The sequence below is a fragment of the Crinia signifera genome, chromosome 9, assembly GCF_055691185.1.
Source record: "Crinia signifera chromosome 9, ASM5569118v1, whole genome shotgun sequence".
NCBI lineage: Eukaryota > Metazoa > Chordata > Amphibia > Anura > Myobatrachidae > Crinia > Crinia signifera.
The window spans coordinates 117,379,607-117,403,323 of record NC_139225.1 but is presented as its reverse complement, the minus strand read 5'-3'; the positions used below and the strand labels follow the sequence as shown (position 1 = coordinate 117,403,323).

General features: G+C 44.2%; 1 protein-coding gene across 1 annotated transcript in view; it reads left to right on the top strand.

The window, feature by feature from the left end:
- The window catches only part of LOC146035884 (uncharacterized), a 98,798-nt gene that overhangs the window by 56,801 nt on the left and 18,280 nt on the right, over nucleotides 1–23,717 (top strand). Inside the window, exons 23-29 of the mRNA XM_083159578.1 lie at nucleotides 10,511–10,573; nucleotides 12,133–12,192; nucleotides 14,053–14,112; nucleotides 15,374–15,478; nucleotides 16,814–16,921; nucleotides 18,359–18,463; nucleotides 22,823–22,912. Of these exons, the coding sequence (XP_083015704.1) occupies nucleotides 10,511–10,573; nucleotides 12,133–12,192; nucleotides 14,053–14,112; nucleotides 15,374–15,478; nucleotides 16,814–16,921; nucleotides 18,359–18,463; nucleotides 22,823–22,912 (591 nt within the window). The remainder of the gene's footprint in view (nucleotides 1–10,510; nucleotides 10,574–12,132; nucleotides 12,193–14,052; nucleotides 14,113–15,373; nucleotides 15,479–16,813; nucleotides 16,922–18,358; nucleotides 18,464–22,822; nucleotides 22,913–23,717) is intronic.

The following is a 23,717-nucleotide window of genomic DNA, read 5'->3' as shown; positions in this document are numbered from 1 at the left end:
GGTCAGTGCCCCTGGGCCCCCCTCTAGCTAGGGGCCCCCTGTGGTTGGCATGTATTTAAAAAAAAAATATTATTATATATTTTTTTTTAGCTTAAGGTTTTGTGCATGGGAGTGGGGTAGTGCTGCAGCTTCACCTATCTGCCAATGTGACAATTATTAATGGTGCTGAGCATTAGGAGCCAAGTGTGCAGTCCATTACTGGGAGTTGACTAAGTCCCATGACACTTTGCACCAGATGGCAGAGGCTGAGACGTTTGTGCTGAGCTCTGATTGGTGGAGCTCCTAACATGCTTCTCAGGCCCGTGGATAACAGCAGCAGTAGCCTAGTCATGGGAGGGTTTTTAATCAGAGGCAGCACTGGGACTGTGAGGTCTCCTACAGAGTAAGGTGCAGAGGGACAAACACAGGCTTTTCATGTGGTATGTATGTATGTATATATATATATATATATATATATATATCCCCTGAAGTTACCCATTGACCAAGTTTATACTGCCTTTACTCTGTGTTTTTCTAATATTCCCCCATGCAGTTTGCGGCCAGTAATGACAAGTGCAAGGGGGCCACCCTGTCTAAAGTGCCCCGGGCCCCCCGAAGGCTTAATCTGGCACTGCTCCCTACCCATAGATGGCACAACAGTAAGGATCTGGGGCCTGACATTTGGGAGATACTCACCACAGCAGTGGCTGTTTAATGGCTACTTCTTCGAGTATCGTTTGTACAGACATCCTCTCTCGCCAATAATGTCATAATGGCAAAGGCCAGGAGCATCAGATCATGACTGTTTCTATGGGAGTAAATAAGTGCAGGATTGGTGGGGGTCAATATCTTGATTAGTTTTCTATTATATGCCCTAAAAGAATGCAAATAGTATATAATAACCCCCTTTAAGTGATTCTAAATATATTCAGATGCCCCCATTATATATTTAATATATGGGGTTCTATTTAACCATAAATGGCTTAGACATTACCCACCAGATTATATTTTACATGTATTGTTTACCTGTAATATATGAGGAGTGATCTGCATTGAGGCCTGTGAGGGTCCAAGTCCTAGTGGGTTATACATTTCCCAGGCAGATGAAGTATTATGCAGGTACAATGTACGCAGGTGACAAATTCACACGTCCTAGTCGCCAGTCCAGGAACACACCAACAATATTAAAGTAATCCCACAGTATTGGAGCTTGCAGTGGACAGATGAGAGGCGGTAGTCAGACTGTGATAGGTACGGGAGTGATAAGACTCTGGGTGTCCTCTCCCCATGGCGGTTGGCGACCGTTGGCAGCATGTGGAGAAGGTGCCTTGGTCTCATGCTGACCTTATCTATGCTGCCCTGAATGCTAACTAAGCATGTTATGACCAGGGGCAGGCCTTCCCTAGGCCCAGCAATAATGGCCGCCCCGTCACCTCATTTCAACACTTTAACTGATTAGTTCTCATTAGATGCTAGCCAATTTAATAGAATAAAAAAGTCCCTAACTACAGTATGACATGTATACATACAGTAAGTAGGACAGATTACAGGGGTAGTATGTGCATGTCTAGCAAGGCCACCATTGTACCATCCGCATTTCTTTGTCTTATTATGTTATACTATACTATACTATTAATACAAATACTAGCTGATGTGCCGGGTTCTGCCAGCACAGGATTGCAGAGCAGAACAGATTTCCCTTTATCACCCCTTTGTGAGTGGACTGGGCTATCACATCATTAGTTATATGCCCTCCTGTAAAATCCCAGTGATTCATGAGTCCACAGGTAGGGGGCAGGGCCAAAACACACATTAACCCCACCCACCCCCCATGACTACCTGAAAAAGTGTAAAGGTGCCCATACACTGCTGCGACACCAGATACCCTGTTCAGACACCAGATACCCTGCAAGCCGCCAGGACGCATGCGATCTGTTGTAATGGATTGCATGCGTCCTTGCTTCCCGCCCGCCTCGCCGCCTGGAGGGAGGTCCCAGAATGGTTGGTCGGATGTCCAGCCAGTCCTACCACATGGTCGGGTCCGATGCGCACGGGACCGCGCATCGGACCGACTGCATGTCAGGGAGAGGCGATTTGGTCCGATTTAATGGGCTGATCAGACCAAATCGCCCAGTGGCGTAACTATAAAATTTGCTCCCCCCTGCCAAAAAGTTTGTGGCGCCCCCAACCACACATCCCTCCCCCCCCAGGCTCCTCTCCAGCGTGTTTCCCCAGCATGTGACGTGATGACGTCACACACATAACGGAGAAGCTGAAGCAGGAGAGAGGAAGAGAGACCAGCAGACACTGCTGCTTCCCTTGGCTCTGATGCATCCCAGGCCGCCCCAGCACGCCCATCCTGTACACAGTAGCCAATAGCCGGCTCTGTGTACAGTCAATTGAATCAGTGGGGGGATTTGTTGTCTCTGCCATGGCCGCACCCGCGCTGTGGATGACTCGCCTCCAGTGCTCAGTCAGTGGGCAGTGGCAGGCAGCAGCATGTCAGTGCGTTGAGCAGGTGCCCACCAGACCCCACTGCTGCTTGCTCCCCCAAGCGGCTGCCAGGGCTGCCTTACAGTAGTTATGCCACTGAAATCGCCTCAGTGTATGGGCACCTTAAGTCTGCCACAACTTCCGGGATAGTATTGCATAATGGCCTAATCAGATTGCAGAGGTTCTTGGTGAGTTGTATGATCCAGGCATACAGCAATGATGGTTTGGAGCTGGTGGGATGTGTGCGTTTAGAAACAGAACACATGTAAAGTTATACAGTAGGTGGACTGAGTTAGGGGGGTAATTAGTAGAAAAATTACTGGAGGTAATTAGTAGAGATAATTTATATATATATATATATAATGATACTTTCAATAGCATATTACGCTGCACTTTATGAAGACTAGTCATCTACATCAGTCACAGTCCTGAGGAATCCATGTTTTGATCAATTCGGGACAGTCCTCCGCAGTGTGGTTCTCCATGTGGGATTATATATTTATTGTTACTTTGGGCTACAACCACTAGGTAGAACTTATATGGCTTCTAGAACAAAGGTATATTATGTAACGCTTCTATATTGTGTTTTCTCTGCTGTAAGAGGTCTCTAATGTGGCTGGAAGTCGGCTTCTTGTGAGCACAAACACTCATAGTGGTCGGCACTCTGGGAATCTGTGCCAACAACAGCACAGGAACAATGGGACTATTCCCTCTGGTCTCTGACGCAAAACCAAAAACTTCCATTCCCAGCCCACAACAAAGGTGTCATCAAGGCTTACAAAATACAGGGAAGACATTCATATTCATATGTTGTGTAATAGAATCTAATTATAAGAGGTGAATGTGTAAATATACCTTCATACAATGAAACAAACGTTGTTTAGAATAGTTCTAGGCTTGATATATGTATGTGTGTATATATATAGTAACCTGCTATGGTACAGTAGTACAATACTATGACATAGCCGTATAATACTGTGCTCAGACCGCAAATGCCGGGTAATACCCAGGATTAGGACACGGGTCCCATCCAGAGAGCGACACGTCATTTCTCCGCATCTGACCTGGCTTATTGCTGCGTTGGTGACGTCACACGAGGAAGAGCTGAGGGGCAGCACATCACCGGGGCCTTGGGTGGACGCAGCGCTTCGAGCTGACAGTGCTGCCTCCTCCCTACTGTGAACAGGACCCGGGTCACTCAACCCAGGCTACCCGTTCACACTGCACTTGACACGGGTCGGAGCCGTGTTCAACCCTGGTCATTACCAGGGTTGAACTGCCGTGTTGCTCGACCCAAGGTGGCCCTTTCATACTGCACCTTGACCCGTGTTGGGGCCACAAGGACACGGCAATAACCCACTTCTAGCGTGCAGTGTGAGAGCGGTATAAGTAGTAACCTGCTATGCTACAGTAGTACAATACTAAGACCTAGCAGTATCATACTGTGCTATGGTAGTAATCTGCTATGCTCAGTAGTACAGTACTGTGACATAGTAGTAGCATACTGTGCTACAGCAGTACATTACTGTACTATAGTAGTAACATACTGTTCTATGGTAGTAATGTGCTGTGCTACAGTAGTACATTACTGTACTATAGTAGTAACATGGTAGTAATGTGCTGTGCTACAGTAGTACATTACTGTACTATAGTAGTAACATACTGTTCTATGGTAGTAATGTGCTGTGCTACAGTAGTGCATTACTGTACTATACTGTACTGTGACATAGTAGTAGCATACTGTGCTACAGCAGTACATTACTGTACTATAGTAGTAACATACTGTTCTATGGTAGTAATGTGCTGTGCTACAGTAGTACATTACTGTACTATAGTAGTAACATGGTAGTAATGTGCTGTGCTACAGTAGTACATTACTGTACTATAGTAGTAACATACTGTTCTATGGTAGTAATGTGCTGTGCTACAGTAGTACATTACTGTACTATACTGTACTATAGTAGTAACATACTGTTCTATGGTAGTTATGTGCTGTGCTACAGTAGTACATTACTGTACTATACTGTACTATAGTAGTAACATACTGTTCTATGGTAGTTATGTGCTGTGCTACAGTAGTACATTACTGTACTATACTGTACTATAGTAGTAACATACTGTTCTATGGTAGTTTTGTGCTGTGCTACAGTAGTACATTACTGTACTATACTGTACTATAGTAGTAACATACTGTTCTATTGTAGTTATGTGCTGTGCTACTGTAGTACATTACTGTACTATACTGTACTATAGTAGTAACATACTGTTCTATGGTAGTATAATACATGTAATTCATAACTTAAGCAGTACTTACAGGAGCAGAGTATTTTGTTCCAGGAGGAAGGTTCATGCTGGAGGGTGAGGACCTATTATGCTGTTCTGTGGCTAGACTTAAGCGTTAGGCTCTTCAAATAAAGTGGATACCGATCCATATGATTTAAATGTAGTATGTATGTAGTACATGGGCTGGGAAAATCACATGGCTCCATGAAATAGTCCATGCCTGTAGTATGCTGCTGCAGTGCTGCTTATTGCCGTAACAACGTGTACATTTTACTCATATCACCGAGCTTCATCAGCCTGCACCTGATCATGGCCAGATGTTTTTTGTTTATAATTGGCCAATTATATTATGTTTACATTCATTAAAGTATTTGATCTATTTACACATTGGTACTATTATCCACATCTACTATGATCTACTATGTGGGTGTTTGGAATAGGTTCAGCATACTGTAGGTTCTCTTTCATTTAAGTTAACCATGCTGTCATTACATCGTTTTTCAATTGGTTTTATTGGATATTTGTATTTGTATTTAGTGTTAAATCAAAATATTATTGTTACTAAAAATAAGTGTGATAAAAGACCACATGTGCGCAATAGATAAGTTGGTCGGGAACTCATTAGTAAATCGATGGTTGCTATCACTTTACTACCTCTTGATGAAGTCTGCCACAGATGATGAAACGCATCGGGTCACTTTGAATGCCTGGGTTCTTTCCTTTGGAATGAAGTCCTACCTTTTATATTATATATCTCTTCTTTTTGTAAACTGTAGTAATAAGCCTATCCTAATCTTATATGGTGCAGTAATTGGTGCTGTGTGATTGGGACTATTAGTTCTTAACGGGTAGATGTATCGTAATCCATTTATCGTTCCTTAAGGGACAGGACCCGCTTCACCATATTATCGTGGTGGAGCGGGTCCTGATATCGGCAGCATGTATTACTATTATTATTATTGCATCCGTTATCCTCCCCCAGTGGGGATACGCGTCCTCCCACAACAGATGTCAGCTGTGTCTCCAACCTTATAATGCTCTGAGCCGCCTGCTGGTCTTTGGCGTCTTCAAATTAAAATGGCGCTGTTTTAATATGAAGACGCTGAAGACCAGCAAGTGGCACTGAGCATTAGAAGGTTGGAAACGCGCAGCACCGGAAAAAGCTGGCGATCAGCGACAGGGCTGGATAAGGAACAAAGCATGACAGCGCCAGTTGATACATCAGATAAGAGCCCGGAACGCTATTTCAAATATAGCAGAGCCAATAAGCTTCCTTCCTCATAGCGCAGGCAATATAGTACCTGCACCAAGGGTGTCATACATCAGGGAAGCGCTATCCCCGGCCATGACGTATGGGGATAGCACATATTCTCCTCATCGACCCCTAAGTTAGTTGCTGTCTAGTTGTAAACAGGAAATGAGCACGATTGCGTAATTACTTTGTTCTCGTTTTCAAATTGCTTATGTTTTATTAATTAACTTTATTGTCCTATTGGACTGATTGATTACCCAACCGAGGGAACTAAAGATAAGCTAAATGAATATTTATTTTCATGCCCATAGTGTGGTATGGTTTTAAAAACACTTGTGGGTAGTATCCTTCCCTAATGAAATTAGGGCCTAATTCATTACCATTCAAAACGGGGCAAATTCGGCCCTGTTCCAATGTGGGGGTCTGCGCAAGCGCATATTTGCACACTTGCCGGTTACATACTCGCCGGGCCGTTTGTTGAGGTCGGGGTCGGAAGGTGGCCGAAATGGGGCTCATCCATGGAAAGTCCGGCATTATATGGGCATCGGCATGAAAACCCTGGGTGTTCCCATGGGAACGCAGACAGGCCAATGTTTGCCAGGGGTGGGCAGCTGACGTCACAGGACGTTATCGCCCACAACTTCTTTGGCAGAATCATAAGGAAATAAAAGTCAGTTGAGACTGACTCTTATTTCCGAAGGCAGGAGAAGTCAATCGATGGTCGGCAACCATCGAATGGTTTCTCCTGCTAGCGGATGCATACGAGGGGATGTTCTAGTGAACAGGGAGCTTTTGTTCTGTGGGGCAGTGTTTCAGTACTTGGTAAACAGTGAACTCATGAATTCATATATTTTTAGTGCGTGGATAATCTACAACTAAAGAGAATGATTCAACTATTCCACAGGTTCTCAAAGTCGTTCCTCAGGACCCCCCACAGTGCATGTTTGCAGATCTCCTCACAGAATCAAGTGAAATAATTAGCTCCACCTGTAGATCTTTTAAAATGTGTCAGTGAGTAATAAGGTCACCTGTCAGGTGACCTGGAAAACGTGAACTGTGTGGGGTCCTGAGGACCGAGTGTCAGAACCACTGCACTATTCTTAATGCAGATACCCTTATATATATCTCTACTGCCAGAGCACCTGACCAATGAGGAACAATGTCTTACGGCCATGCATTGTTGGTATCAGGATCTGCCTACTGTGCTGTCCGCGGTCTGGTGATATTGCTTTATATGACCTTGAACACAACTTGTACCATTTTGGTCCATTCATTGTATAGTGAGTGTGGCTAATGCCATATACACCGTTGAGATCCAATCACAATGAGAGTACCTTTGTGTGAAGACAGGGAAAAGGCGTGTACCCTGAAAGCTGTAACCTCCTGTGAGAACTCAGATTTTAACTGCAATATTAACTGTAGTACACTTGTAAAACTTTTATTGTAAGCTGTACACTTAGCTGTGCCTCCCCGGAGTCCCGTGTTTGTGGCATGGTCCGTCCCTTCCTTTGCACCGGCAAAAGGGATGTGTCTTATTAAAATGGGGGAATGGTTGCAGCACAGTGGGAGGATGGCTGGGCGAATTGTATTGTCTTGATAGAATTGGGTCACTGTTAGATATATAGCTGATTATATACACCAGGGGCGGCCAAACCTGTCCTCAAGATCTACCAACAGTTCATGTGTCTCATGCAACCTGTGGATCTGTAGTAGGAATAAATGCAGCAGGTTTGAAAACGTGATAATATGTTGGTAATGACTACAGCTGTGCACCAGCTAGGTGATCTGGGAAATGTGACAGTTAGTAATGACTACAGCTGTGCACTAGCTAGGTGGTCTGGGGAATGTGACAGTTAGTAATGACTACAGCTGTGCACCAGCTAGGTGATCTGGGAAATGTGACAGTTAGTAATGACTACAGCTGTGCACCAGCTGGGGGCTCGGAAAATGTGGACCTTAGATCTTGAGGACCGGTTTGGCCGCCCATCTATTGCACTTGAACTTGAGCCTAATAATTTTGTTTTCAGAACATCATCTGTTTAAAAATCAGCATTAACAAAGACTCTCTGGACCTTATTAAGGTCCGTTCGTTCGCACAGGGACCGAAGTGTTACTGCGCATGCGCATTTCTGCGCATGTGCATACGCAGAGTAGGTGCACCCACTGCAAATAGTCAGACCGCTGGGTGCAAGCAACCAGGACAGCGGGCGGGGGGGGGGGGGGGCGGAAAAGGGCGCGGGGTGGGGAACGCCCAGCATTACATGGGTGTTCTCATGCTAATGAGGCCGTGACGTGGGTGCCGGGGGCAGGCAGCTGACATCACCGGACGTCTGCCCACTTCCTTCTGAACGTGCACGCATATGTATGGGTGCCTCATATGCATGTACGTTTCACGTTGCCGACCATCAAATGATGTGGGTGTTCCCCTGCAGGCTGCGATTGGATGTTTATGTAAAACAGTCAGTGCAAAGGAACACGCCTTGCGAATGGTGGGCCGGCGTACCACTATTCACAAGGCGGGGTTAGGTTGACTCGCAAGTATGCAAATTCACATCCGAGCGAATTCTGCACTTGCTACTGCATTAAATTGTAGTGACACAGAGGACAAAATATGCCTAGAATCTAACAATGCCTAATTCATACGAGTGTTCTGACTGTGGGAGTAGAGCAGCATGTACTGAAGGTCACACCCTATAGTGATAGGAGTGATATATAAGGCAGGTTACATTGAAAGAGGAAACTGGTTGAGTGAGAAGCAGCTGAGGTTCTACTTCGGCAGCAGAGAAGCGCAGTAAGTGTGGGAGAGGTTGGTAGAATATACGGATGGGGGGAGAGTATGAGAACGGGAATTGGACTAATAGGTAGTAATAGTATTACTTCTCGGTCTTATGATTGCGTTTTTTCTTTTGAAAGAAGATTTGCAGAATGATTGGGCCAAATATGTCAGGAATTGTCCCAAATGTAGCTTCAGTTTCATATAATAACAGTGACCCAAGCAGCCAAAAGGGACAGCAAATATTTCATAACTTTCAATCACTTCTCCAGAGCCTGGAACTGTTGTACGTATACTATGAATACAGTGATAGAATCAGCGATTGTTAGTTGTAATCCCACATTTATTATGTAATGCTATTTTTGTTATTTATAAGGCACAATATCAAATTGAGATGAAAACATAATATTTACTAAATGTATCAATGACATGAATAAGTGGTTGTTACTTTATCTTTCTCTAGTTAATCTCTCCCTGGGATAAATGACTATGCTCAGAGTTCTATTTCACCATGGATGTTGCTATGGGTAACCAGTCAGTTAAGATCTATTATCATCTAGAAGGTGTTAAATAAATAAGTAGATTCTGATTGGTTGCCAACAGCAAAATCCCATGTGAAATAGAACTCGCATCATAGTAAATTCCCCCCCTCAATACATCTCAACCCTTAATATTCCACAAAGGATGGTGAATTGTGTTTGCATAACCTTAAAGTCCACCAAAACGTCAGTATGATCATTAAATAAACTTTATTAAGACAGGAACTGTATTTTTTTATGTACTGTACAGAGAGTATAATCAGAACAAACCGTTTCCATAGTTAAGGCCCATACACACTGGGCAACTTTGTGCGGTGAACGCTGATGCGTGCTCCCGCATTATCGCTGCCCAGCTGCTCATCTGCTAGTCTTACCAGCAGAAGAGGGGCGGAATGGAGGGCTTTCCGTAGCGTACTGCTATGGAAAGCCATAAACTCCGGGGGAATTCGCTAAAACAGGCGAAAACCGATCGGAGGCCCTTATTCTGGTTCACTCGAAAAGGCAAATTCCTTCTCAAATGAAAAAAACCATGTGCCTTTGCGAGTGAACCAGAATAACCTTGTGTGTTTTCTTGATTCCCCACAATAGCTCCACCCACTTTGTGACGACTTGTTTATCCAGAGGTTCTGTAGTATAATCCGGCTGATATGCGATGGGGGTTTAGGCAGCTCACACTAATCAGAGTCCTCCTGTCATTTTTACTTTTCTATCCTCCATTGTTAGTATTATGTGTTTAGTGGTTTACATGAATTACATAAAATGTTTTATTTTGGTAAACTATGATTTTATTTTTTTTAAAAAACCTTAAAATGTGTAAAGTAGCTAATACAACAGAAATCTTACACATTATAGATTAAATAATATTATTATTATTAATAATAATAATTATTATTATTATTAATATTTATTTATTTTGTGTCACACAATTCTGCGAGCCGCTACAGGCGTGATACAAAGTTGTACAAGTTGGGAGCAGACAAAAACATAGGGTCACAATATAACGGGAACCCTGGCCAGGGACTCCAGTTATATGTCAGGCAATGGCCATATGATAGGCTGGAGTGTTGACTCATTTCTCATAGTATCACGCTTTGATTATATGATGATTATCTGCCGACATGATTTAATCTTTTGGATGTCTGCACATCTTTCTAATGTTAACCATTGCTGTATAATTTTTTTTTTTTAAAGGGTAGAAAAGAAGACGCCCACTCAGACTCCGACTCCGGTCCCCCGTCACACTGGCAAAGACAGGTCAGCAGGCAATTACAGTATGCAGTAAATATATTGATGGCTATTCACTTGGATTTTGTTTATGTGCCAGTGGTTCCCAAACTGTCCAAGACCAATTCAAATTATTTATGTCAATGTAACAGGCGACAACCAGTGCTTGTGGCTTCCAATCATAAAATATGTAGACAAACAGAAGCGAATCCTGACCCTCACCACATAACTGAACCCAAGGATGAAATCTAAACAAAATTTATTTAATGGAATATTTTTTACTAAAGTACGCAATAGCAAACTTTTAGCCTAGAGGTGACACAAAAAATGTCTGATACTCTAGGGCGCCGTGATTCAAAAATGTTTGGGAACCAATGGCCTATGCCAGTGGTAGCCAACTCCAGTCCTCGAGAGCTACCAACAGTTCACCTTTTCCAAACAACCTAGCTGCTGCACAGGGGCACTCATTACTCACTAACACAGTTTCAAAGAGCCACAGGTGGAGCTAATTACTTCACTTGTGATTCTGTGAGGAGATCTGGAAAACATTAACTGTTGGTAGCTCTCGAGGACTGGAGTTGGCTATCCCAGACCTATGCTGTCTTTGGAACAAAAGGATACTGGGGGAGATTCTCTAAGAATCTCCGCCCCTTTCGCTCTTGCGTTAAGAGCTGTCCTTTGCGGTGAAAGTCGCCGGGTCCCAGCTCTCCTCCTCCCTGCACCCGGAAGAGGATCAGTGCAGGGAGGAGGTCACAGGTCCGGGCAGCACAGCTCTGTGCTGCCCGGACACAGGTGAGGGGGCGATGCGGGGCGGCGGGGGTCCGTGCGGGGCAGTGGGGGGGTCGTTGCGGGGCGGCGGTGGGAAGAGGTAGAAGCCCAGATTTTTCTGGCGATGCCCCCCGCCGTGGTAACCCGGCGGGGGATACTTACAGCATCCCAAAATGCGGTAAAAACCCAGATAAAGGGGTTTTTACCGCATTTTTCACTTAGAGAATCGCCCCCACTGTATGATAATGTAATAAGGTACAATGGGGTCAATCCAATTATCCACGATGATCTTGCGAGTGCGAGCCATTGTGTCAGCAGACGCACTATATGGCAGCCAATATTTGCACAGAAGTGCTCGCTGAACGAATTCAGCCTGAAACCAGCCCACAAAGGTTGCAAGATCGGATGCTGTTGCCTGCGATGAAACGCTGTGGCAACTGCTTATCACACCCTCCACAGCTAATTGGATTGACCCCACTGTCTCTTGCAACGAATGAATAGAGAAGCTCTGAAGCTCTATTTACTGTCATTTGCAGTTCCTACAGGCGTATGTCTAATTTTCCTGTTCAGATATCCATATATATAAATCCATATACAACCTTACTGTGTATAGTTCATTTTATAGTACAGCACTTTCATGTCTCCGCAGGTAATCAACGTCCCTTTATGTCTTTCCCCTGTGCATTTTCCTCATACACCTTGTAGTGTATATTTTATCACATTGATGTAACCTAGTAGTGAAATAGGACTTGTGAGTGCTGTCAAATGCTCAAATCGTGCCAAGTGAATTGCAGTTTGTGATTACGGCTCTTTGTTATTAGTGAGAAGACAATAGCAGAATCTGACCTCATTGTAATCTCCCCTGAGCTGATCGCTAAAAGGTGAGTGATTAAAATGAAACAAATATACTGTATATTACACAGGTAATGTGTTGGTAGCAGCAGAGATAAGGTGCGTACACACGGGGCGATATATCGCTCAATGCCCCCTTTTCATCGGCGACCAGAGATGGTCGCTGATGGTAATCAGCTGGTCGCAGGAGCTTGCGATTAGAACGGGGCTGAAAACGGGAGCGCGCACTCCCATCACTGGCAATATGGTCGCCAGCGACCATATTCCCAGCTATATCATCCCCTATCGCTGCCGTGTGTACACGGCTTTACTGATGTCTGTTATACACAGTGGGAAATGCTCTTTTAGGATGTAAACATGAACAGCCAGTATTAGTAATTGAAGAAAGTCTGCAGTTTTCAGTTTTTATATATATATATATATATATATATATATGTTTTCACCTGCACCTTGACAAAGGGTCCCCGAAACGTTGCATGGTTTGTTAAATGCACCCGTTTGAAAAATCCTAGTGAGTGCCACTGTCTGTTTTCTAAGCTACTACTTCCTGGATCCAGAAGGCACCGAGTAATTTGTGCATATTGTCGGAGTGCCGAGCCGCCACAAGTCTATATATATATATATATATATATATATATATATATATATATATATATATATATATATATATATATATATATATATATATATATATATATATATATTAGTGGTGGGGAACGATTAAAATTTTTAATCGCGATTAATCGCATGAAATTTTTGAGATTAACTGCGATTAATCGCGCTGATAGGCACATAAGTGCCGCTTACCTAAAATCTCCTTGCCAGGGGTTCCATGCTCGTTGCCAAGGGGGATTGCATGCTTGTTGCATAGTGGGTTCCATGCTTGTTGCCAGGGGAAGTTTACTTGCTTGTTGCCAGGGGGGTTTTCTTGTTTGTTGCCAGGGAGGTTTACTTTCTTGTTGGCAAGGGGGCTACTTGCTCCATGCCAGGGGGGGTAGGTGTTCCATGCATGGAACTTATGTGTTTCATGCCAGAGGGGGGGGGGGTTACTTGCTCGTTGCCAGGGGTTGCAGGTCCACAGCGAACCCAGAATCCGCACTGGGTACTCTGCACTTCCCACCCTGACAGACGCTAGAGGTAAAGGAGCACCTCTAGCATCTGTCTCCTTCACAGCAGCGGCCATATTTGGAGGGGCATAGGGTCTCCGTCTGCATGTGTGGACGGAGACTCTGCACCCCTGCGGCAAATCCCCGTCCCCTGTCTGTTTCCCGGTACCCCAGCCCTGTTCCCCACTCCCTGCCGCTGCAGTGATTCCCCCCCCCCCCCCCCCCCCGCGTTAACTGCGTTCATTTTTTTAATCGCAGTTAATGTGCTGGCGCGTTATATGTATATGTATATGCCAAGGCCAAATTCTCATCTTAATAAAGGGACATATTTATTAAAGATTATTTATTTTTGGGGGAGGGGGACCTTTAAATATCTCTGATATCTGCCATGGTCGTGCCATTTCCAACCATAAAGTAGCACCCATAGGTTTCTATGGGGCTGCTATGGTGTCAGGTTTACAAAGCTTTGTATCCTGTAGCTTTGCCCCAACAGCTAACGTCATCGTCAGATAGCATTAGACTTTGTAGCCTTTAAGCTACATATCACAAAAGGTGCTGGGAGAGGGATCCTCTGTACTAACCAGTCACACAGGCATAATCAGCAGACCACAGTAATCCATGTCCCTTTATCTCTTTCCCCTGTGCATTTTCCTCATACACCTTGTAGTGTATATTGCATCACCTTGATGTAACCTAGTAGTGAAATAGGACTTGTGAGTGCTGTCAAATGCTCAAATCGTGCCAAGTGAATTGCAGTTTGTGATTACGGCTCTTTGTTATTAGAGAGAAGACAATAGCAGAATCTGACCTCATTGTAATCTCCCCTGAGCTGATCACTAACAGGTGAGTGATTAAAATGAAACAAATATACTGTATATTACACAGGTAATGTGTTGGTAGCAGCAGAGATACTGACGTCTGTTATACACAGTGGGAAATGCTCTTTCAGGATGTAAACATGAACAGCCAGTATTAGTAATTGCAGAAAGTCTGCAGTTTTCAGTTATATATGCCAAGGCCAAATTCTCACCTTAATAAAGGGACATATTTATTAAAGATTATTTATTTTGGGGGGAGGGGGACCTTTAAATATCTCTGATATCCGCCATGGTCATGCCGTTTCCAACCACAAAGTAGCACCCATGGTTTTCTATGGGGCTGCTATGGTGTCAGGTATGCAAAGCTTTGTATCCCGTAGCTTTGCCCCAACAGCTAACGTCATTGTCAGATAGCATTAGACTTTGTAGCCTATAAGCTACATATCGCAAAAGGTGCTGGGAGAGGGATCCTCTGTACTAACCAGTCACACAGGCATAATTAGCAGACCACAGTAGGCAGCTGGGCAGTAAAGTGATCACTTTAGCAATTAACTTAGTTTTGCACGTAACAGGGGCAGCCTCTGTACCTAAATGTAAGACGTGGTATATACTAGCGATCTATAATTTATTATTTTCTAAAAACGAAAATTATAATTTTTGGGTCTAATACCTGATAGTTGATCATTATGCCCCTATATGTGTTAGATTTTCTACATAAATGGTGCACAAGGCAGGTGCATTTTTTTTTTCACCAAGCCATTTGAATCACATTAAGTGCTTGATTAAAAGTAAGAAAAAAAGCGACTGGGCAGAACCATGTTGTAGTGCAGGTGGGGAAGAGGTAACGTGTAGCGCCATATACACTCCCCAATTTTTTTAAATATATATTGATGCTCGCTCCTGCACATCATTATCCACACACACACACCCGCCAACGATACCTCCCAACTGTCCTGATTTTTACAGGACAGTCCTGTTCTTTAGGTGCTAGGCATTCCTCCACAGTGATAAAAATAGGGGCATGGCATACCTGTAAAGCCACGCCCCCTTTTGTTGAGGTTATGTTCTCTTTTCGGAAGTGGAGATGTGGACAAGTGGCAAAGTATAGCAACCAACAACTTCTTACTATTGGTTGATAGAACTCACATGTAAAATGCTATCTAGGAGACGATTGGTTATCCTACTCTCCACTCTTTAAAAGGTTTGATACATCCCCCAACCCCAGTATCTTGCCACCAGCACCTTGCCTTTAATTCTCAATTTTTTTTTGTTGTTGTATTATTCAGAACTAATCAGCTTCTGAAACCTGAAGCAGACAAAACAGTGAATGAGGCAAGATACAAAGTCCCTGAATCCTTGGATGAACCAGAAACAAAGCCGAAAAATAATCCGTATGTTGTTATCAGTAGTCTCATTATTGTAGTATATAGTTTTATTAGAAACAATGCTCTTTAGTGATATTTAACGACGCATGCATAATTGTTTACTGTGTTTCCTTTTTTGCTATGGCAAAATCATATAGTATGCACTTTCTGTCATTATGTGGCCTACAGTATTTTATTACTGAGTACCAGCTCATTAAAATGACAAAACATCATAACAGTAATGTCAGAGCCAGCGCCTGAATGGACCAACACTTGAATTGCTTCTTTAGCCGCCATCTAGTGGCACTTGAATTCCTTCCACGGAGGAGGAGCCGCATTGGCCTTTTTATTATATAGGATTGAATTTTAGACCTGACTATTAGAATTCTTGTTGCATACCTTTGTCATTGGAAACCTTTGGAGGCTTTTGTGATTGAAAATGGGGGATCTCTGATATCTGCTGTTATAACTTATGCATTTTGGGGTGATTCAGCTTGGTTCAGAAAGCAGCGTAAATTCGCTGCCCCTTCGCAAAGTGAATGTTCGCTGACTCATCCATTCGGATGCAAAAAATCATCCGTTGATCGCCGCTCACAGATAAGTCAGTCTGATGTGACTTTTATTTTGGCCGGGAGATGGCCAAACAAGGGGCGGGTGCGGGCATTATGTGACGCCATGCCTGCATTCACATGGAGACACCCAACGTTTTTCTGGGTGCACCCACCGTTTTTGTCGGCTTTGTAGACATTTAATAATGCTGGGAGTCCCCCATGCGCCAGCATCCTGTCCGCCCACTGCCCACCCCTCTCTGTGCGTACGTCTCGGTGATTGTGATAGTCACAAAGGCGTCTGCTCAGCGGCCCTGCACATGCGTATTTTCGCAGATACGCATGCACAGTGCCACACCATTGGTCCCCGTACCGAATTCGGGTTCGGCCGAGCCAAGCTGAATCACCCCAATTGTACATTCACGAGATCTTTAATATTAGTGGGTACTAGCCAGAATCTTGTGTTTTCAGGGGATATTTTGCAATCAAAATTACAGGCGAAAGTTGGGTACGCAATAGCCAATTATTGATAACAATATACACGATAACGATACCGTTAACAATAATTTCATGCATATTGGCTACGCACTATGGGCCTGATTCATTAAGGATCTCAAAAGCAAAATCTTTCTCTAATGTCGTTTGTCCAGGATTTCCAGGCAGTTAAAGGGAAATGGTTAGCCATATTGTATCATTTGCACTATTGGCTAATGTGCACCCAGCTTAAGGGTTCCTCTGTTTGGAAGTACAGTACACTATTCATATACAGTATAAATAAGTACCAGGGAACTTACCAGTATGTGTTTGTCACTAGATCAGTATCAGAAAAGAGAAGTGTGACCAATACTACCACCACAGAGACGCGATCCGAGCCATCAAGAACAGCCGACGTACCAAAGTCAGAGAGTAGCCGCTCACCCAGGTTATTATTTCACCATATTAAATGTCTTTGCAATCACCCAAGACTATGTCCAATCACGCCTTATACTCATTACGCAAGACTATACATTTTACTGTCACATGTAAGTGTTGAGAAATGAACCAGTGAAGCATTAAAGTTAAATGAATTGATCAGATCTCCCAGTTATATCTTCTTATGTCTTCTTCACCATCGCCATTTCTATCTCAGTTCATGCTTAGGGGGGTATTCAATCCCTGCCGCTATTTCCGACGGGGGAAATAGCGGCTGGCGCCTATTCAATGCTGTCTTGTCCAACAGCATTGAAGAGGCAGATTGACAGAACGAGCCCAACTTTAAAAGCTGTCGGGCCCTTTTTGTCTATAATGGCTGTGAATTGACGCAATCACTGCGAATCTCGACAATCCACAGCCGTTTATGCGGACACGCCCCTTTTCGCCGATCGCGAGGTGGGACATTGAATCCCGTCTGGCGAAATACGGTAGAGCAAAATGAAAACGGGCCAGGTTCACGGCTGTTGTGACGGATCTACAGTCGTCACCCGGGATTGAATACCCCCTTAGTATGTCTTGTTGTCGTCACACACAGAGGGATAGATGTATTAAACATGGTAATGTGGTGATAAAGTGGAAGTTGATAACTGACCAGCCAATCAACTACTACCTGTCATTGTTAAAACACAGCTGATTGGCTGCTGCATTATCATCTATCACTTTATCACCAATTTATCACTTTATCAGGCTTAATACATCCGCCTCAGTCACAACATTTCTGCTGAGATTTGATTTACAGAAGACAAGTCAATGATTTGGATCAATAACTGTTTATACAACAACACACGTGTATCCATACAGTCATGGCAGATGGAATTCTATTCTCATATGTATATTTGCTCTCCATTAATCACAAGTCTAACTGAGGGAGATGATTCAGACCTGTTCAGTGCTGGCCGAATTCGCTAACCCGTCGGATTGTTGAGGTTTGCGCATGTGCAAACCCCCGGAGTAAGCGCCTTCGGCAAGTTTCACAATTACCGGGGTGTTCGCTCCAGGACGGGCAGACAGGGGCAGGGCCCAGCATTTCATGGACGTGTCCATATAAACGCTAGGCATACCCCTGCAAACGCAGGCATATCAACGCCTGCTTGGGGCAATGCCTGCCCTGAATTCACCCGACTCCGAATTAACTGTATACTTGGTTTTATTTGCAAAGGAGAAAAATATAATTCGATGGCGAGCGATCATCGAATGATTTTTCTTCCATGCGGCCGTCTGCGAGCGAATGTGTATGAAAATGCTAGTGAGGGGATTCGGGGGGGGGGGGGGGATATACAGGTCTGAATCAGGCCCTGAGTGCCTTACTTCTTACTGAGTATTGATTAATAAGGGAGAGAACACTTCTTATGATTCACTATCTCTATTCATTTCATTTATATTGCAGACCGACCCCACGTTCTAGAGAAAGCACGACCACTAAAGTTACAGAATCCAGATACAGAGTGCCAGAGACCCTAGAAGACACAATGCTGGAATCAAGCCCCGCCAGGTAATTGTTGTTCTTATCTCATTGTCTTCCAGATCTACAAGATTACAGTGCAATTGCCCCTAGTAGTTTCTCATGTACCTCTGCATCGGGGTCACTTACAGTCAGTCAGTGGAATGCCCCCATACTTGTATTCTTGCAGGTATTTTGTGTGTGGCGCACACTTTTACTAGGTGTGACGCTGTAACATTAACAAAAATGTCACTAGTGATAATTGTGCTTGCAAGTAGAAAATGTAACTCTGCCGCTCCACAAATGTATTGTCGTACAGGAATTGTCACCACTGTCACACTCACTTAAGAACGCATTTGTGGATTTAAAGTCAGGTTGATAGAGTGTTAAGAACAGAAAGGACCACTTAGAACATTGCAAAAATCTTGGACCCACTGGCCTGACCCCTTGGGCCAGATGTACTAAGCTTCATAATGTGATAAAGTGAATACTGATAAACTACCAGCCAATCGGCTCCTAACTATCAATTTTAAAACCGTCTGCATCTCCGCAATTAGGAGCTGATTGGCTGATAGTTTATCTCTATCCATTTGATCACTTTTTAAAGCTTGGTACATCTGACCCAAGAGATCAGGTCATGGTGTCCAAGATCAGTCCTTTACAATGTTCTAATATGTCCTTTCTGTTCTTATCCCTTTTTGAAACTTAGTACATCTCGCCCAGTATGAGATGGGTGAGTGTTAGGCGCCGGTCCCGGCTCACCTATCAGATGCTGCGCTGCAGGCGCCAAGACAGCAGTCACACTCCGATGATCGCCGGGCAGGTCAGGGTGGAAGTGTCGGGTCGTTGCCTAGCAGGAGGCTGCAGTCTGGTGCACCCAGTGTGACTTCCGCCGGGGGAGGTGGTACTTTTGAATAAAAGCCGGCTCAGCCTTCTGTCAGGCACCGGTTATAGCATCTTGGACCCTGCTTTGCCTCAGTCCCTGGTGTGTTCCTGGCTCCAGTCGGCTTCCTGCACTCTGGCTGGTTTTTCCTGTGCTTGCAGTCCGGTTGCTGGTTTCCTGAGTTCCAGATAAGTCAGGGGTTCTCCCTGCAGCTTTCCCTCTCCCATTTACTCTCAGCTATTACATCTCCTTGTGGGTTCAGCACTGTGGGGTTGTTCCGATTCATTTGGGTATTTCCCTTTCAGTGCAGGGTGCAGGGATTATTTTGTGTGTTTATACCATCGCTGTGCATTGTTGCATCTATATTTATTTATATACAACTGCTGTGCATTGTTGCACCTACATTGGGTAAGACACCACTTCTGTATTCTATTCTGCAAATGTTTCCACCTTAATACGCTGTAGTAACCAGGGAGGCATCTCCTACTTGGGTCTCCACAGGTGGTTCTGGCCTGTCCATTTCGGGGTTAGTTCTCCTCTTGCGCCCATTCCCCCTAAATGAACGTGTTGTCCATCTTAAGACCCGACTGCAACGGAGTCTGGGCAGACCTAATTCGCCCTTACAGCTGGGGCGTGTTCGCTGACACCGGTCTGGGGCAACAGAGTCAGAGGGCAGGTCCGGTCCCACCTCTGCTGGCCCTTACAGTGAGGTTTAAAGTAGTTTCTAGCTATTTGGTACAATAATATCTCCATTAATCAGGCAGATACAAGTTTGTGTAGTAGTCTCATCATTCAAATCCAGGCATCCAATATAGATGTTTAAACAGGTTTTGGCGCTTTGTGCGGCTAAACCAATTTCTTTCAGCTGCATTTAACGCTAATTGGCATCTGATGAGAGCACAATTGAATTACCCCTATTGAACCAGGCTGTTGTGGATCCCTCTTCTAACATTAAGAAGTGTTGTGCTTCTCAACTACCCTCAATAATCCTAAATGACATTTCTAAGAAGGGAGTCGTCCAAAACACTAGTGACAAGGAAAGTGGCTAGCCCCAAGATAATAAAAAAAAACATAAAGTCAGACATTTTTGGCTGACCATAGTTTACACCTTTAACATGTGGATTTTCAGCATTCCCAGCATTCTTTGGGCTGGCGTGGTCACCAGTTTTGAAGGAGTTGGCGCTACATAAGAACTGGTTCTTCCAGCACTCTTTCTGCTTCCTTATCTAATTAAACATCTTGAGGATTTTATCTGCGTTGCACCTTCAGCTGAATATTGTAGCGTAATAGTAAATCCATAAATTCTCTATAATAATAATATGTTGCTGTAGTTTAATACAGTACAATATGAGTGGGGCATGCTTCCATGTAACTATAAAACCTATTTCAAATAAACCAGACTATTAATATGATATGCCTATAAACATAATTATTAATATGAAGCAATTTATTCCCATAAAGCGAGCAATGAGCATGTACACAGCTAGTGGTGGATTTCCCACTAGGCACTTGTCTAGGGGTGACACTTGCAGGTCGGTGGCACTCAGGGCCGGTGCAAGCCCCCCGCCCGCCCCAAGCAAAAACCCCCGGCGCCGCCCCCCCGGAGCGCAAGTAGTGCCGCGCTGAAATCCCCCCAGCGGGGAGCAGGCGGCGCGGGGGGAGCAGCGTTGATTCACGCCACGGGCGGGATAGGAGAGGGGAGAGGGAGGATGGATCACAGACTCACCTGCTCCCCGCTCCCTGCTTTCGGGTACCTCTCTATGGTACCTCGGCGGCTCAGTATCGCCCTCCAGCGGCCGGCGCCCTAGGCAAATGCCTAGTCCTGCCTAGTGGTGGCGCCGGCCCTGGTGGCACTCCATGGTCACTTGTATGAGAGCCCTGTTAGGCCACTAGCCATGCAAGGCCAGGTTTTTGGGGGGTCAATACAACTTTATTGATACTGGTGAGGGAGTATAGGGCAATGGTCAGTAAATTGAGAGATTGGTGTTGCTTTGCCAACATTAAGAGGCAGTGACATGATGGGGGGAACACCAATATTGTTGTGCCCCCATGCGATAACTCAGAAACTCCAAGCTGATAGGATCATATGCATCGTATGCAGTCTTTTTGCATACGATGTATTGTATGTATCCCATTCCCAGCCTAGGATATGATGTATCCTTGTGGCAGCCAGAATGTAGGTGTCAGTGACGGCACCAGATTCTGTAAGAGAATTCGGTCCAAAAATAGGTGTGGCTTAATGAAAATTAGGCGTTGTATCATGGGAAGTCCTGCTGATGTCATCAAAGGGGATGTGGCTTTGCGGTGTAGGCCACCTATATTCCCGGGGTATGCTGGCTGTCCCTGGAGACTGTGCAGCCCTGCTGGCTGCTTTTCAGTGACAGGAGCCAAGTGCTGCAGGGGTAGTCTCAAACTGCAGCACCCTGCTCTTTATATTTCAGTGTCACCCCATGGAAGAATGAGAACCAGGGGTGGCCCGCACCCCCGTGTTATGCCACTGGTGGGAGCCATGATTTAGACAAATAGGAAAGAACAAATGTGTCATATTTGTTCTTGATTTGTTCAAACTCCCATGACTCATTTCTTTCCTGTGTCAAGCGTATTTTGTAGCCTGAGAGAACATCTGACTTATAGATACTGAAATGCAGTTTTGTCATTATTAGCAATTAATATGCAACACTTAGATTATCAAGTCAAAAGCTCTAATTAGTTTCCTTTCCTCACAGGTAATCCATTTAACGGGAAGCAATGGCAATTATCTTTTTAAAAATTGTATACATAGATTTAATTCCAGAAATGCAGAAAGTATTGTCATACAACATGAAGAGTAGTAGCAACTGCATTCCTATTCAGTAATGTGGCTTGTGAATGTCCCTTGTGACAGAACAATTTAATCACATTACTCATGTTGTGTCCAATCTTGTGGTTTCGTTTAAGCGCAAGAAATGGTTAATCAGTCCTACACACGTAGTGAAATGCATATGCACAGCTTCTATTCATGGGCGACTGGGGGCTCCCAACTGCTCCCCCCCCCGTGCGCCGCGGGACACTTCTGGCCCGGGCAGGACGCAGGAACGTCCCCAAAATTCGAGACATTCCCGCGGTAACGGGACAGTTGGGAGGTATGTCTAATGGCAACCACATTTTGGCCCATAACAGGTTCAGGAACCGAGTTTCTGATGATGTCATATTTAATTAGAGGTTCAAACAGTAAAGTTTGTTTGTGCCGCCCTCTGCTCCTTTTGTGGGTGTGATTGAAGACAATTTGTGGGTATTGTGCGTAGAGGTTCAGCAACTGAGTTCCTGCTGGTTCCTGCTGATATATAGCACTGCCATCAATTTGCATGCTTTGAAGCTTTCAAGAACATGCTGATACTTGTAGTTCCATAAGATAAGTAACATTTGATACACCTGACACCAGCCGTTGTCTAACTTTAAGTATTTCCTTAGAAAGTGAAATCATATGTTGTTAACCACATAGTATTAGCTGTAGTATTCCTATCTGTGACGGTTCATCTTGTAAACAGGTCCAGCTCACGCACAACAGTTACTACAACTCACTCCGCAGATCCTGTATACAACGAATACTTAGAAGACGTCAACAACAGATCAACACGGTAACATGATTAGGAAGGAGATTGAATTATTATGCATATCATTGAACAATATAACTAACCACTCAAAATAACTTGGATGAGTACATTACTAATTACATTACTAATGTACTCTAAGCAATTTTGCTTAAGCAAAAAAAGGCCGGGTAGTTGTTCAGAATGAGCGATTGCAATCAGTATCTCTCATTCTGTTCACACAGAGAGATTTGCAGTCATTTGCTAAGCAATCTGACTAGATTTTGACTGCATGCACTGACTAAAGGGGTGTACACACGGAGCAAATTTGTGCTATTTTCTAAGCAATCTGAAAAGATTGCTTAGAAAGTAAGCACAGATATCTCTGTGTGTATGCTCCGAGATATTAAATATCTCTTGCCAACTAAGTCAGTGCATGCAGTCAAAATCTAGTCAAATTGCTTAGCAAATGACTGAAAATCTGTCTGTGTGTACAGAATGAGAGATATTGATCGCAATCTCTCATTCTGAACGACTACCCTGCCTTTTTTTGCTTAAGCAAAATTGCTTAGAAAAATTGCCTAGCACAAATCTCTGCGTGTGTATGTGCTCTCCATGGGAGATCTTGACACCAGAAAAATTGCTTAGCAAAATTGCTTAGCACAGGTCTCTACGTGTGTATGCCCCTTTAAACACACCAGGAGCCATGATCACTTTATTACAGGGAGATAACAATGAGTCATACAGTATACTGCACAGTCCCTGAACCCCGAAGCCAAATTGTTGTCTTCTGACCACATCATGCAATCGGGAGGTCAACTGTATTGTGATTTTTTGTTTGTATTTTTTTTAT